General features: G+C 43.2%; 1 protein-coding gene across 7 annotated transcripts in view; it reads right to left on the minus strand.

Annotated features, from left to right (window-relative positions):
- CCDC180 (coiled-coil domain containing 180) overlaps positions 1–10,309 on the minus strand; it is a 30,185-nt gene extending 19,876 nt beyond the window's left edge. For 3 of the 7 annotated variants that reach the window (XM_053985334.1, XM_053985328.1, XM_053985335.1), the window contains exons 1-14: positions 10,222–10,309; positions 8,868–9,097; positions 7,976–8,067; positions 6,620–6,723; positions 6,403–6,531; positions 6,126–6,236; positions 4,943–5,038; positions 4,533–4,696; positions 4,238–4,357; positions 3,467–3,546; positions 2,715–2,803; positions 2,140–2,259; positions 1,295–1,468; positions 667–782 (exon numbers count right to left, since the gene is read on the minus strand). In XM_053985334.1, coding sequence (XP_053841309.1) covers positions 667–782; positions 1,295–1,468; positions 2,140–2,259; positions 2,715–2,803; positions 3,467–3,546; positions 4,238–4,357; positions 4,533–4,696; positions 4,943–5,038; positions 6,126–6,236; positions 6,403–6,531; positions 6,620–6,723; positions 7,976–8,067; positions 8,868–8,962 — 1,490 coding nt within the window. In that variant the 5' untranslated portion in view covers positions 8,963–9,097; positions 10,222–10,309. Of the gene's footprint in view, positions 1–666; positions 783–1,294; positions 1,469–2,139; positions 2,260–2,714; positions 2,804–3,466; positions 3,547–4,237; positions 4,358–4,532; positions 4,697–4,942; positions 5,039–6,125; positions 6,237–6,402; positions 6,532–6,619; positions 6,730–7,975; positions 8,068–8,867; positions 9,098–9,558; positions 9,716–10,221 lie in introns of those variants that run through there. The other 4 variants (XM_053985333.1, XM_053985329.1, XM_053985332.1 and 1 more) reach the window with 4 other exon arrangements.
- Positions 10,310–14,639: the final 4,330 nt, after the last annotated feature.

The following is a 14,639-nucleotide window of genomic DNA, read 5'->3' on the forward strand; positions in this document are numbered from 1 at the left end:
AAAATTGTTTGAATGATTATTAAGAGTATCGAACCCCAGCTATATCCACAATCCCACTGTGAGGTGTGTGAAGGTGTGTGAATCTGCCCCTCATGTCCATATTGCTCTTCTAATGTGCCTCTGATCCAAGAGGCAGAAAAGACCTCCTGGGTGTGAGAACAGAGCTGCTTCCTCTCAGGTTTCACACCTGCTGCTAAGATGTTTAGCAAGGAGAGCAGTATTGCACCAATTTTTATATGGTTTTTAAGGTTGCAAATGCCTAATCACGGGAAGGATAACAGAGAGCTTAGCAAAGTAAATACTTTGGCTACTTAAATATCTTAGTCCCTGCAACTTTGAATGAGAGCAAGTCTGTGAGTGCAGATGTGATGATGCAGACCAACTTCTGATTCCTGTGAGTCAAGAATCTGAAGTAATACTTTTACCTTCTGAATAAGGCATGGATGTGATGGTATGCACAAGAATACTGATGGTTTTTGAATGATAGCAGTCTTTCTTTGTCCCTGTGGGTATTATTTGCCTTAACCTTGTTGAATATGTACATTATTTTATATTCTTACATGAAGTAAAACACTCTTTTTCCATACCTTCACACAATAGCATAAACAAGGCCTAAGTAGTACAACCAATGTTAAAATATTATTTACTTTTATACAAAATTCATACCTAGCTCTAATTTGATCTAAAGAAGAAAGGGCGTTCTCCAAATATTCCTTCAGCTCTTCTTCACAGCTCGCCATTTTCATTTTTTCCAAAATTGTACCCAGATCATCTTTCATCACCTAAGGCCACATTAAAAAGCTAGTAAAAAGGGTTTAGTAGATACTAATATCTCCATAACTATTTAGGATTCAAGTAATTTGATTATGAACATATATTCTACACCAAGACCTTAGCAAAACTCATCACCTATGAAGACCTTCCTAGATAATGAACAGCTCTGACACAGCCACCCCAAGCTGGCTGTTGTAGCTATGAGAACTTGGCATCCAACCAGACTCCATACCTGCACAAGATCTCATAATAGCAACTTGCAGCCACTTTAGACAGAAAGCAGCAGTGATCTTTATCACTTTTGCCATATCAAGAATAAGACAGGACTGTCCATTCAGTGTGAATCAAGCAGTTAGCAAAAATGCACTTGACAGAATGAAACTGAAAAGTAGAAATTCCAATATAAAAGTCAAATATTATGTTTTTAATTTTATAGCAGCTGTTTTGAATTCCAAAGGGTTCTTTGTATTAAGAAGTCCTTTCTTTACATTATGCCACATCCTTGTTTTTATGTTTATACCTGTATTATGCTATCCTGTTCAAATCTGTATTTATCTACTTTTTCCTGAAGTACATCTTCCTTCTGGGACAGTTTCAGTAGATGGACATCCCAGAGATCCATGGCCTCCTGAACACAGCCGTACAAGCCTTGACAATGCTGCTCATGCCATTTAGCCATCTCCTTAAAATCACTCTAAAGAAAAACATTCAAGTGAACAAGTTATTTTTAAACTGCTGGAAGGTGAAATGAATGAGTAAGAGGATATGTTACATGATAAAAGGCTGCCTGGAATTACACAACTGGTGTTCAACATTGTGTCTTCCATGTGGAGAGTAAAATAAAAAAATCCAAGTAAACTGGGTAAGAATGTGGATTTTTATTCTACAAGCTGAGAGTATCAAAACTTCTCTTTATTCTGACATTGTAAAGCATTGAATCACATTCTACAATTTATCTCTTTAGGAACAACTGCCTGGTCATTTTTATGTATAGAATCACAACGTATGAGATTGGAAGACATTTGGGAGATCATTTAAATCTATTCCTCTGCCTTTAGGCAGACTGGGCCATACGTCATTCATCTCTATCATATGTATTTCACATATAAATGATAATAAAAATACAATATATTACAAATAATAAACACATTATTTGTGTTTATTAATAATAATAAACGTAATTATGAACTCTTCCACGTGAAACTCCTTCACACCAAACTTTGTTTCTCCACAGTGTTTCATCACACTATGGAGCTCTTTCTAATGTGACATCAATAGCCTACAATGCAGAAGGCATTGCAGGTGGGAGCACAGGAAGAAGAGACTAATTCCAAGAAGTGATAAAAACAAATGTAATCAACATACATCCATGTGCTCCAGTTCTTCTTCAAACCTGTGTTTTAGTTTCTCAGTCATCTGAAGCATGTTGGAATGTACAACTTCAACACCTTCTACTGGGCAAATGTTCTTATCCAACAGGGTCATCTAAATGAAAAGAATAGCAATGACTTTCAGAGAGCATGACTAAACTTAGTGTTTCTTCTCTTGTAATGGACAGAGAAAGGCTCAGCCTCCTAGATCCCACATTCTGTTAGTAAACAATACAATTCAGCTGGATACAGAAGGAGAAATTGAGATAGAGAGTAAGACAGATTTGCCAAGATAGATTTAGCACAAAGGCTGAGGGTCCTTACATCCTCCACATAAACACAGGACAGCACCCCCTTCATTACTGGCATTTGTTACAGCTTTTACACATTCCAAGTACAAATACCAAATACTACTGTGAAACCAAATGGATGGTTACTTTTTGCAATGAGTAAGACAGAGGTTAAAAACTAATTTCACTTGTTATCTCAGTGTTTGGTGGATCCTCAAACACATTTTACTGTAATGGCACACTGTACCATGGCTACCACACCCAAAGCTGGGACACTCACCTTGCAGGACTGTACTTTTTCCTGACATTTGCCCTGGACCAGCTCGTACTGGACACGCATTTTCTCCAGGCACTCTGCATTATGGGTGTCTGAATGATATGGAACAGACCACAGTCAAAATTCTGTATTTCACAGTGCAGTGTGAAAAGGAAACATGACAGAGGCCCTGTGCTGAATCTCATCAGAGGGAACAGATCCCAGCGGTGTCACACAGATACAACCAATCAAATAAGATGTTTTAATACACAGCTGTTCATAATTATGCCTAAAAGTAGCAACTTATTTACAATTGCTACCAACTTCTTTGCTACCATACAGGCTACAAACATCACAACAGGACATGCTCTGGAGCAAGAGAAGGCAGGCACACAGAGGGAAGGCAGGACACAGAGAAAGGAAGTACCTCCAGTATTTCTTCCCCTCTTCTTCTCCAAGAGTTAAAAAGGAGTATTTTTGTATGATTGAGAACTGATCCATGTCAAAATTAAACTTTTACTTCCCCAGATTAATTCTAACCAAGCCAGTTCCTGCTAGATGTCACCATATACAAGTGTTTGTACCAGCCAAAGGAAAGTGATGTCACAGGCAGCTTCTCTGGGTCTTACTGCCAGCTCAAAGCAACTGAGAAGGTATGATGGAACAAAGAATAGAGCAAACATGCACTTTCAAAGCAACTGTCTGCCTCATCATTGCCCAGGAAAAAAGAAAGTATTGCTTGAATTCTGGACTGTGTTTATGATCTCCCAACTCACCTATACTTTTGTTTAAATTCTCCAGAGTTCTGTACCATTCATTTATGTCAGATTTTGTATATGTTGGAGGCAACAAGGCGCTATCAAAGTAGGAAACAAGAGTCAGGTATTTTAAAATATAAACCAGTCAGCTGTATATAAAACTATTATAAAATACAGAATTATGAATCAGAGCGTCCATACTACTGTGCTTTATTTTATTTACAGCCGTCTTGCAATGAAAATCAACCAAAGAGACTGTTGTTGTTCGAGGCCAACTGTTTACTACCCAACAAGGAACTATAATCTACCTTGTTCCTACATCCACTGTAAAAAAACTCCCTGTAAATACTGTAATGCATTGCACCCAGAAATGCTTCTTGTGTTCAGGATGGATATTCAAACATAGCAATGTCAGATTTCTATCCATACTCCTCTCTTAATTTATTACAGAAATTAAATCCCATGGAGAAAAAAAACCACCAACTTCTAGTTCTCCACCCATCTTTGTCTGCCCATTTCTACTATTTTTCAAATGTCAGTAAGATTTACTTTTGCATTCCTGCATTTTTAGTCTTTGATCACCACCTCTTTAGTGTAGCTGGTGCAGTGAAAATCAAGAATGCATTTTTTTCCATTAAAAAGAGCTGTAGAAAAATAGGTTTAGACCCTGTCTTACTGCTGAATTTAACAATCACACACTGACAGAAAGCAAAGTGCATTTTGTAGCCAAGCCCTCATTAACTCCAGCAAGAACTGTTTTCCTTTATGCTATATCCTCTTTTGCCATACCCAATGTGCTGCAAAATCCTCAGTCTCTGTTCACTAAGGACAATTTGCTCCTTTATCATATTTTCCATTTCCATTTTCACAGCTGGGGGATTATGTATTTCTTCACTTGCCATAAATTCTCTGCAGGATGGAAAAAAGATATGTATAATGGAAACATGATATCATACATTGTATCATACATGATATGTATAAAGAAAAAATAACTTTTTTAACTTGTGGTTTTATAGAAACCACAAGTGAACACTAGTCACGTTGTGTTATTCATTGTCCAAAATAAGACAGCAAAACTTCTGACCTGAAGCTCTGAGCTACGCAATTCTTTTGGATGAGCTTCCAGTCCTTGACTCTCTCTTGCCATTTCAGTTGATGCAATTTTTCTTTCTCTAGCTCTGATTTCATTAGATTAAAGAGCAGCTTGGCAGTTGCCCTCTCATTACCCAGCAGTGCTCTGTTTATATTCTGTGTATTAAAAAAAAAACCAACTAGGAGTAGGAGCAGCATACAACATGCAAAAACAAACAAAAAAAAGTGTCTTCTACAGAAAATGAGGGGGAAAAAAGAATATAAATGATAAGAAATACCCTGCAAAGTAGAAATCTCTCTATATTTCAGTGACTGATATGCAGAAAAAATTAATTTCAGCTGGAAAAAAAAGACATTCTAGGAATATTCAGACTGCTATCCTGCCCCAGGTAAAACATTTACCATGGCCTTATCGTTAATGAGCTTGTGAACATCAGCTGCCAAGAAGAACGAAATTTCCTCCAGTTTCATGGTATACTTGGTGAGTACATCTGTTATCTGTGCAATAAAAGAATAAAGAAAAGCAACAACAAAAAGTTAACTCAAATATCACTTTTCCAAATTAAAAAAACTACATGAACAAGAGAATTTTTTCCATTAAAATTAATTCCATTAGATTCATTAATTATTCATTAATTAAATCTGTTAAGGTGAATTAAAATTAATTGGATGACACACAGATTGAGAAGTAAATTTTAAAATATGAATCTTAGTTACCTTAAAGACTGACTTTTTCAGTAATTCATAAAAACACCAACTAAAACATTCCACTTTGCTACTACTCAGATGATTGCTCTTTAATATCTGTGATAATTGAGTGCTCTGCAGACAGGCTGTAACATGAATTTAAAAATCAAACCAAATACCTTTCAAATATCTGAAGGGAATCCACCAGTGCCTGTTTTAAGTTAACACAAAATTAAAGCAAATGTGTTCATCTCTGACATTTATTGTAACTAATCCAACAGAAGGGTTACTGGTGATGCTCTTGGACCTATTCATCATACCTGAATTACAAAAAGAGAAGAAACTGGCACTGGTAGAACAAACAGCTTTTCTTTGCCTACAAGGACAGTGCAGCAAGCTCTTCCACAGTCTATTTTTTAAATCCAAACATTTCCTATGATGTCCAATGACTTTTACAGATTAGGCTGAAGACTACAAAACTGCAATATGTTTGCTAGCGACATCCAGCCAACCCAAACTATAATCAAGCTAGGTCATGTTTATGCTCCTTCTCAACTGCAGAATAGGTATGTCCCCCCAAAAATAACAGACCAAATGAAAGTTTGACCTACACAACCCTCTAGGGAAATAAAAGCAGCTCACATATTCCTTGCACCTTTAGTATAGGTAATTGTGAAATAAACAAATACCTTCAAACTAGGAAAAAAGTAGCTTCTCCTGATTATGTGGGTGTAAAATGAATAGTTTATTGGGGAAAAGAAAGCAATCACCACACAACAGAACTACTGGCAGACCTCTGACTCCTGTGGAAACAAGCTACTCTTTGCTCTGCACCCAGCATTATATCAGCAAATAACAATCTTATGTGTACGTAACAGTTATTAAGACTGCAGCTCACTTTCATGGCTCGACTCCTTTCAATCTCCTTCAGGGATTCGTCCATTGTCCTAATCCACTTCCTTCTGTTTGAGGACTCCTCGTGGATCATATTCCAGAGTTCTTCCAAACCCTGCAATAAAAATCTACTCTCAATTTCACTTGAAAAGTGAAAACATATAAAAGAAAATTTAAAAAGTAAAAACCCAATAATTTTGGACTCCAGTGAGCCTTAAGATGGCATTACGCAGAGCAGATACAAGCAACTGCAGCTGAGCCAATGCTCTGAGTTGTCTTACTTCAAATGAGAAGCTTTCCAAAGCCATGTCAGACGCAATCTTTTCAAACAGAAGTTTACTCTTTTCATCTGATTTCATCACTTCAAGCTGAAGGAATTCTTGAAGATTCAAAACAGAGGCTTCCATCTCCTAAAACGGTAGGTCAGTGTGATCATTTGAATCTTGGGCCCTGACCTTAGAAGAGCACTCCAGACTGGATTAAAAACTCCTGCCATACCCTGCCAATGCAGTCCAGCTCCTGCTGCATTTCCATCACTGCTCCATCGTGACGCTTTTGCCGTCGTTCTGCTACGTTCTTCCATGTACTGCTGCCTGTTTCCTCTGGAACTGCCGGGGAAGAAAAGAGGATTCTATAGCATGGAACTGTTGCTGCAGAACACGGGATGCATGAACAATAAATCCCTAAATCTACACTATGACTGCTGTAGTTTGTGCAGCTTTCACAGTGTGCAACATCTTTCCATGGGAAGTGCAATCTTAGCAAATGCAGGTTAAAAATACTAGGGCATATTTAAAAATTTATTTTATTAACTTTTGATTTTCAGAAGGATAATAGCATGGAACTATCAATTAAGCTCATGTATGATATAAAAAAATTGCAACATTTCAGGAATGAGATCTGATTACATCAGAACTGGAATGTATCATCTAAACATAACTTGTGATTGACCAACAATTTCACAACTGTTTGGGTTTTTTTTTTTTTTTTTTTATTAGAAGACTCTTCATCTTCAAAATTACCTACAAATCATCAAAAATGTGTCAGGCCATTTCTGAGCTTGACTTTTGTTACCTTGCAGGAGAAAGAGTGCCAATGTGGGTGTAACCAAACTGTGTATTTTACTCCCCTCTACCTCATTTTGTGATGACCTGTTAATGATGGCGGTTTTCAGCAGACCTGACCCCCAGGATACAAGTGTTAAAATGAGTGGGTGTTAAAATGAGAGAGGCAAGCCCTGCAAGGTGAAGTGGTATTTCTTTATTCTTAAAATGACTCAGCTGGGGAAGCAGCAGCACCACCAATCCAGTGAGGGTCATCTGTGCTAATGGGCCATAATGAACTGATTATGCACGAGCAGAATGGGAAGCTGAAATGACTATCATGGACTCCATAAATATTCTAGGACTCGTGGGATTACATCATTCCATTCCATTGTGAAGCTCCCAGCACTGGGGGATGTACCACCTGAACCCCACCGTATATCATTTAGGCAGTCTGGGGACTTGGGACACCACCACCACTGGATATCCAGAGGAAGACCTGAACTTCCACAAGACCACCCCTTCTGACAGGACTGCAACCACTGCAACCCTGACCAACAGGGTGCCAGGTGGTACTCTGACTTTATGGTTTTAAACCAGTTTTGCTGTATTGTTGCATTTGCTGTAATCTTTCTATTAAATTGTAACTCCGGTTGGAAATCTCTCACAAGGTATTTGTGTGGGGTTAATTTCTCCTGCTGGTTTACTTTCAAACCTTCAAACCTTTACTTTATACCTTGTCCAGCTAAACTTGTTACATGTACCACATCTCCTGTGACTGCAAATTAAAATAGATGACATTAAAGGAAACTAGTTTTACCAACTACATCAGGCAGGCCTCTGACTTTCTCAGCTGAACTTGCATCTACATTTCCCCATGCCTCTGGAAAAGCTGTAGATTGTCTGAAACAGAAAGAGAATAAAGCTTCAATTTGTACTAAAAATGCACCAGAAGAAGGACTAACACATTAGTATAATACACTTTAATTGGCAAAATGTAACATTAAAGTGAACATAAGTATCATTCTAACTTTAAAGAATATAATTCAAAGAATCAAAGTTGCCTCTTCTGAGACAAATTGAAGTCTGGGTAGATCCCAAATTCACATCTATTAGGATGGCATTAAAGCAATACATGCTAGATTTAGAACATGTAATAGCTCTAAAAGGTAAAAAATCTATGAACTCTTAAGAAGACACTATCAAGAAATGTGGAAATAGCCTTTATCTACCCAGTGCTTTTTCCAACAGCTTGGGCACTGTGTTTCTCCTTGGGGTCAGTGAGAATCCCTGTATCATTACTCAGCAGCTGGCTTAGGGTAAAAAATGATGGATGCATTAACTCCATTCTTGTTCATTACATTATCTTACTGCATCATCATGTAAGCCATTTACTTAGAAATACAGCCTAAAAAATACGTGTTAGACTGGGTGTATATCTAGATTGCTAAGAGCAAAGACAATTTATTTTTAAAAGGAAAAACCATATAATATGCCTGCCATTGCAAATGTTAGTCTGGTAGCCTGCACTTCAACGGGCAGCAAGCAGTTCATTATACTAAATTTACATTTGGCAAGGAGACAGTCTATTATGAGTCGTTAGTGCTATGATCAAGAACTCAGGAGTTTCTAATTCCCAGTGAAAATCTGTCAATTTCATTCCTTTAAACATATAATTGGGGTTTTATGTTTCTGTTCCCTACCTGTCTGACTGTGGCTTTTTTGTGAAGTCACTGATGGGTGTTTTTCCAACACACTTCTGCTGATTACTCAGTAATGGCATGGCATCAGCAAACATTTCTGAATGCCGATTTAAAGGGTGCTTTTTACTCTTCTTAGAGGACCTTGTCTTCTTCTTTCCTTCATCCAAAAGGTGGGCTAAGTGAGCCTTCAAAGAACCATAATCTCAACAATTAGAATTCCTTCAAACCTACTGAATGAAGAACAGGGACAAAATAATGAATGAAAAATAGTAGGGGAAATGCAGCAGAAGAGGAAGGTAAAATAATGAACCCTACATGCCACATACATAACCATTTTCATTTAAGGCTATTTTCAAAATGAGAAAAAAAAAAGATGGTGTTGCCTTGCTTACAGTTACCAAAAAAGTTAACAGCAGATTAGAAATGCCTGAATCTGGCTAACTCTGCCTCTAAATGTTTTGCTGCTGTGTTATGATTCTGCCTTCAGTTAATATAACCTGATATACAACAAAGAGATGAGAACACATGTAGATGCATTGGAGAGCATATGCTGGAGATAACACATTCATTTTCTACTAAAACAAACCAAAACCAGAAACTATGAAAATGACCTGGGGTCATTTCAACAGCCAGAAAACTGACTAACACAACAAATTCCTTTGGCTTTTGCTCAATCCTTTGCTTTTTTTACCTTGGCCTTGAAGACTGTTTACAGCCTTCCTCTCTGTGAACATGTCACGCTTGTCCTACCGAGAACTAGTGGCTCATCGCAGCTGACTGGCCGGGCCTGCTTCCAGAAGAACTGGCAACTGCAGGCTGGGAGCCAAGAGGAGATACAACACTTCCCTTGGAAAAGGGCCTTCCTTGTTCCTTGAATCACAGAATGGTTTGGGCTGGAAGAGACCTTAAAGATCATCTTAGATCATCTTCCAACCTCCTGCCGTGGACAGGGACACCTTGCACTAGCCCAGGTTGCCCCCCCCAAGCCCTGTCCAGCCTGGCCTTGGACACTGCCAGGGATCCAGGGCAGCCACAGCCGCTCTGAGCACCCTGTGCCAGGGCCTCAGCACCCACACAGGGAACAATTCCTTCCCAATATCCCATCTAACCCTGCTCTCTGGCAGTTTGAAGCCATTCCCCCTCGTCCTGCCACTCCAGGCCCTTGTCCAAAGTCCCTCTCCAGCGCTTTGGAGCCCCTGTAGGCACTGCAAGGGGCTCTAAGTTCTCCCTGGAGCCTTCTGCTCCGCAGACTGGACACCGCCGCTCTCCCAGCCCGTCCTACAGCAAAGGAGCTCCAGCCTTCAAAGCAGCTCCGGGAGACTCCTAACGGTAAAACTCCACGCCTCCCGCTCACCTTGCAGGCCCTGCGGGTGTCGCTCCCGGCGTCGCTCGGGGTTGCTCCTGGGTCTCTCCCCGCGTCCCACGGGCCCTCAGGCGTTGTCACACCAACGGCGGGGGCGGAGCGGGACCGGCCCAGCCTCGCCCGCAGCGCCCCCCGCTGGCCGCTGCCGGCAGCACCCGGCCGCCTCTCCTCGTCCCGGCCGCCCCCCGGGGAGCAGAGCCCCGGAGCCGCGGGGCGCAGAGCCCCGGAGCCGCGGGGCGCAGAGCCCCGGAGCCGCGGGGCGCAGAGCCCCGGAGCCGCGGGGAGCAGAGCCCCGGAGCCGCGGGGCGCAGAGCCCCGGAGCCGCGGGGAGCAGAGCCCCGGAGCCGCGGGGCGCAGAGCCCCGGAGCCGCGGGGAGCAGAGCCCCGGAGCCGCGGGGCGCAGAGCCCCGGAGCCGCGGGGAGCAGAGCCCCGGAGCCGCGGGGCGCAGAGCCCCGGAGCCGCGGGGAGCAGAGCCCCGGAGCCGCGGGGAGCAGCCCGTTTGTGCTCCTCCGCACCTTTCAGCTCATCACGGGAACGAGAACATGTGAAAAACACTAATCACTTGTTTGTTGTTTTTTTTTTTAATCTTAGAAGTTTATTAGTAATAAAATATTTTTTTTTTATTACTCAAATTTTTATTACTCTAGAATGAGAGCAATAAAAATTTGGACAATGAGGAGTAGGACACTGTGAGACAATAAAAAGTAAAGAATTACGGACGTCCAGATGTTTTTGGGCACTAAGCTGCCAAAAATATCCCTTGTGAACAAAGGAATAACGCTTAAAAAATAGCCTGTTGCATATTCATATATATCATATGTGATACATAAATTCCTTGCAAATTAAGAACTTTTCTGGTTTTTGTCAAATTCTTCCCCTTAATCCTGGTGTTTCCATAAAGACGAAGAGAAGGTGGAAGAATGTTTGTCTTTTCCGATAAGGAGGCTGTAACTCTTCAGGTTTCGTGTCGCTGTTATCTCTGTGCAAAGAGTTTCTTGTTTATCTTATCCCTTTTCTTGAGCTAGTAAAAAAAAATCTTACATCGCAGAGTTTCTATTTTAACATTATGTTATAACCTAAAACTATATTTAACACACTGCTTAAGAGAATTAATACAGCATAACTTTCTCACATTACACATACAATATTCATTTTAATATTTGCAAAAAGCCAATCATAAAATACATATTTTTCACAGAACACACCTGCGTTTGGGAGGAAGAAACCTCTAAGTCTGCCCCATACATGGTCTCAATACCTAAGCTGTTGCCATTCCGGAGGCTAGACTTAACGCCGTTTTTTGCCTTGCAGCTAAGAAATGCCATTGTTCTGGTCTGCAGGTACAAGCCCAGAAATTAGAAGAAATATATTTTCTCTGGATTTCAGCTGATTTCTTTCTTAAACTGCTCGCAAGACAGCCAAGATAACGGCACTCTGCGGTAGGTCCCGCCACGGCACGCACCCAGGGTCCCGCGGTGCAAGCGCTGTGCTGCTGAGCAAGGGGGCTCTGATAAGAATTGTGGAAACCCAGGGCACTGGGAATATTTCTCTCTCTGCTCTGGGGTGTCCTGACCCCCAGGGAAGCACTGACTTTGACCCTCATTCATGGAGAAAGTTTCCTAGACCTCAAGATAAATTAGAAACCACAAAAGTGTGAAATAGATTGTAGAGATTGTAGAAAGTAGTGAAGTATGTCACATGAGTGAGAAACTTAGGTTTTAGGTTTTTTAGTGTGGTATAGATGGGTTCAAGAGGGAGGATATAGGGTGTTGTCTCGAGTTCATTTTTCTTCCTTCTTCTTCCTTCGTCTTCTTGGGTTTGGGCGGTATCTTGTAATTGGGTAGAAAAATCTGCATTGCGGGTCTTTAGGGGTCAGTTATGGGGTTACAAAGGAAAATAATTTAGGTGTCACTTCTTAATTGGGTAACTTATTTTTTGGTTAGACTTAAAAGGCCTTGTAACAAGAGATTGTTAGCCATTTTTGTGCTGTTTTTCCTGCACACAGAATCTGGTGCAGACAGTGTGCTGAAGTTTTGATAAGATAACAATAAACAGAAGCTGAAGACCGAAAAAGTCCAATGCGTCTCTCGTTCCTGACAGAACTGCTCCAGGAGGGTCTCCCCTGCCAGGGGAGCCCCCAGGGAGTTGCCCCACTTGGGGCCAGCAAACTCACAAAGATTAATCACCACGCTGTCCCGTCCCGTATCAAGGATTCTGGGGCCATCCACCCATCCCCATGGGGGCAGCTCTGGCTGGGCCAGGAGACCCCCGGCATGCCCACGGGACGGTTTTCCTTATGGACACCACAGAGGCCGTTCCCCGCTCCAGGCTTTGCGCCCTCCGGCTTCCCCGAGCAGCTCCAGGCACCAGCACGCCCGCTGGGTGTTCTCCCCCAAACCAGAGGCAGCGTCCTGCACCCTGGAAGGGCGCGAGCACCCAGGGCTGCCACCCCGTCCCGCTCGCCAGCCTGTGGCCACCGCCAGCCCCGAGCAGTGGCCGGACTCGCCCGGCGAGGCGGCACCGCCCCCGCACACCCCGCTCGGCTGCGCTCGGTGTCACGGGCCGGGACAGGGGAAGGAGCGAGCAGGGCTGCGGGAGGGAGACGAAGCCGGCGAGGTCACCAAAGCGCAGGGGGAAGTAGACTCTGCTCGGATGGGCATGTGCGACAAGTAAAGAGGGTGATCTAGAGGTGAAAAAAGGCTTTCCCGGAGGGTGCTGCTGGAGCAATCAGCTTATCACGTCTGCTGGTCATGAATAGGGGTTACGGGCAGGTGCTTTTGTGAATGGGCAAAATCTTGACCAGGTCACTCAAGGAACTCTGGAGCTTTTCGTTTCAGGGGGCTGAGAATTGTGGAGGAAGTGGGCTGCTAGTATTTCACAGTAGTGTTTCAAACCAGGTGCTTATAGATTGTGTCCTGCTGAAGGATTGTTCTGTAGAGCTTAAACTTGGTCTGAAAGTTTATGATTTATTGCTGTCTCAGCCTCTGATAAACAATCAATAATGATAGTGTTCATAGGCATTAATCAAAAGCCCTAAAACAGTGGCTCAGCGTAATCTGGCTCCCTAAGCCAGAAGAGGCGTAGGCTGGATATCAGGAAAAGGTCTTTTTTCCCACAGGGTGGTTGAGCACTGGAACAGGCTCCCCCAGGGAAGTGGTCACAGCATGAAGCTTGTCTGAGTTCAAGAAGTATTTGGACAATGCTCAGGCATGTGATGGAATTACTGGGGTGTCATGTGCCAGGCCAGGAGCTGGACTGGATGATCCTGGTGAGTCCTTTCCAACTCAGCCTGTTCACCTCCACAGGTGCAACTTGAGGGCATTCCCTCTTGGCTGTTATCAGAGAGGAATCCAATCACCCCCTGGCCACACCCTCCTGTCAGGGAGTTGCGCAGAGCCAGGTCCTCCCTGAGCCTCCTTTTCTCCAGACTGAGCCCCTGCCCAGCTCCCTCAGCTGCTCCTTGTTCTCCATCCCCTTCACCAGATCTATTCCATTTTGTGGACACACCCCAGTCCCTCAATGTCTTTTTTGTCATGAGGGTCCCACAAATGACCTGAGGATTCGAGGTTTGGCCTCAGCAGTGCACAGAACAGGGGGACAGTCAGTGCCCTGGTCCCACTGGCCACACTACGATTGCTAGAGGCCAGGCTGCCCTTGACCTTCTTGCACACCTGGGCATGTGCTGGCTTATATTCAGCGGCAGTGGTGATTTCTCTCTCCTCTCCAAAGCAGCAGTTCAGTAATTCTTTTTATGTCCCAGCCAAGGTGTAGCAGAGGATAAACACAAAGCAAGGGGGAAGCAGGTCTTTTCCAGGATGCAGAAGAATCTGAAGCAGAGAATAAAGCTTCAAGGAGTCTGTCACAAGGATTGATTTCATTTCAATACCACAGTCCAGGATGCAAGAAAGAAGAGAAACCAGGGAGCCTGATGGTCATTGCTAGTCTCCAGCTCTCTGCTGACACTTCTGAGGCGGGACTCAGCAGCAGAGAGCGCCTGCACCCTCCCGTGCCTCCTCTGCCCTGTGTGAGCCGTGCACAGCAGCTCTGGCAGGGAACCTTCACTGCAGAGGGCTTGTGCTTTTTGGCTTTTCACCTTAATGAAATGATGCTTTGGGTCCTTCAACTGCAACCCCGGGACGCTCCTCTGCCGAGGGAGGAGCAGCTGCCCGCCACATCGCTTACTGTTTCCAGCAGATGAGGCATTGCCATGGAACAACTTCCAGCACAGACCTTTTAGCTGGAGCTTGCTGCTCCTCCTGCAGGCTTCTCCCGTGCTGAGGTGACTCACCTGACGTTCTGGCAGCCGGTGGCCCCTCAGGTGTGAAGTGCCAGCCGGGGAGCCTCGGGGACACTTGCAGCGGCCATCCCTCGGGCTCCCGGTGAATCCATCCCCGCTCGGGGCAGCAGG

Source organism: Vidua macroura, chromosome 9 (assembly GCF_024509145.1).
Source record: "Vidua macroura isolate BioBank_ID:100142 chromosome 9, ASM2450914v1, whole genome shotgun sequence".
Classification (NCBI taxonomy): Eukaryota; Metazoa; Chordata; class Aves; order Passeriformes; family Viduidae; genus Vidua; species Vidua macroura.